The 553-nt window shown below is 60.0% G+C and overlaps 1 protein-coding gene across 1 annotated transcript in view; it reads left to right on the top strand.

The window, feature by feature from the left end:
* The first annotated feature begins 153 nt into the window (after positions 1–153).
* polr1b (RNA polymerase I subunit B) overlaps positions 154–553 on the top strand; it is a 39,456-nt gene continuing 39,056 nt past the window's right edge. The window contains exon 1 of the mRNA XM_020535151.2: positions 154–448. Coding sequence (XP_020390740.2) covers positions 236–448 — 213 coding nt within the window. The 5' untranslated portion in view covers positions 154–235. The remainder of the gene's footprint in view (positions 449–553) is intronic.

Below are 553 nucleotides of genomic sequence, written 5' to 3'. Positions count from 1 at the left end.
AGTCATTATCTTCCAATCAACTAATTTGTTTTGTACATATTATTGGAATAATACACATGCAAGTAAAAGCTAACTGTTTAAAATGAATGAACATGAATTGAGGCACAATCCAAACGCCTTGAGTTGGGAGCTCAGCATTGCATCCTTCTCCCTCGTGCGCACGCTCGGCGATCCTGAGGCGGAACCTTTGTCGTTTGCAGTTGTTGCCCCCCGGTCGTTCTGTCTGGTTGGACAAATGGCGGACAAGTGGGGGCAGTTGTGCGGCGAAGAGCGGCTCCGGCCGAGCCTGAAGAACCTGACAGAGCCGGGACTGAGGATGGGGCGAGTGGGCCTGGACGCGGAGCCGGAGCAGGAGCAGCAGCGGCGGAGGGCCTTGCTGGAGTTGGTCGCGGCTCACGTGGACTCGTTCGACCAGGCGGTGAGCGAGGGGCTGGCTAGGGCCGTGCAGGTGAGTGCGAGCCCGGAGCACGTGCCGAGCCCGTGGGGCAAGCCCTCGGGCACGGGGGGGGACAACAACATGGCACTGGCACGGGCACGGGCACGGGGGGGGGGA

Source organism: Rhincodon typus, chromosome 5, assembly GCF_021869965.1.
Source record: "Rhincodon typus isolate 14 chromosome 5, sRhiTyp1.1, whole genome shotgun sequence".
In the NCBI taxonomy this organism is placed as follows: Eukaryota; Metazoa; Chordata; class Chondrichthyes; order Orectolobiformes; family Rhincodontidae; genus Rhincodon; species Rhincodon typus.
This window is presented reverse-complemented; position numbering and strand designations above follow the sequence as displayed.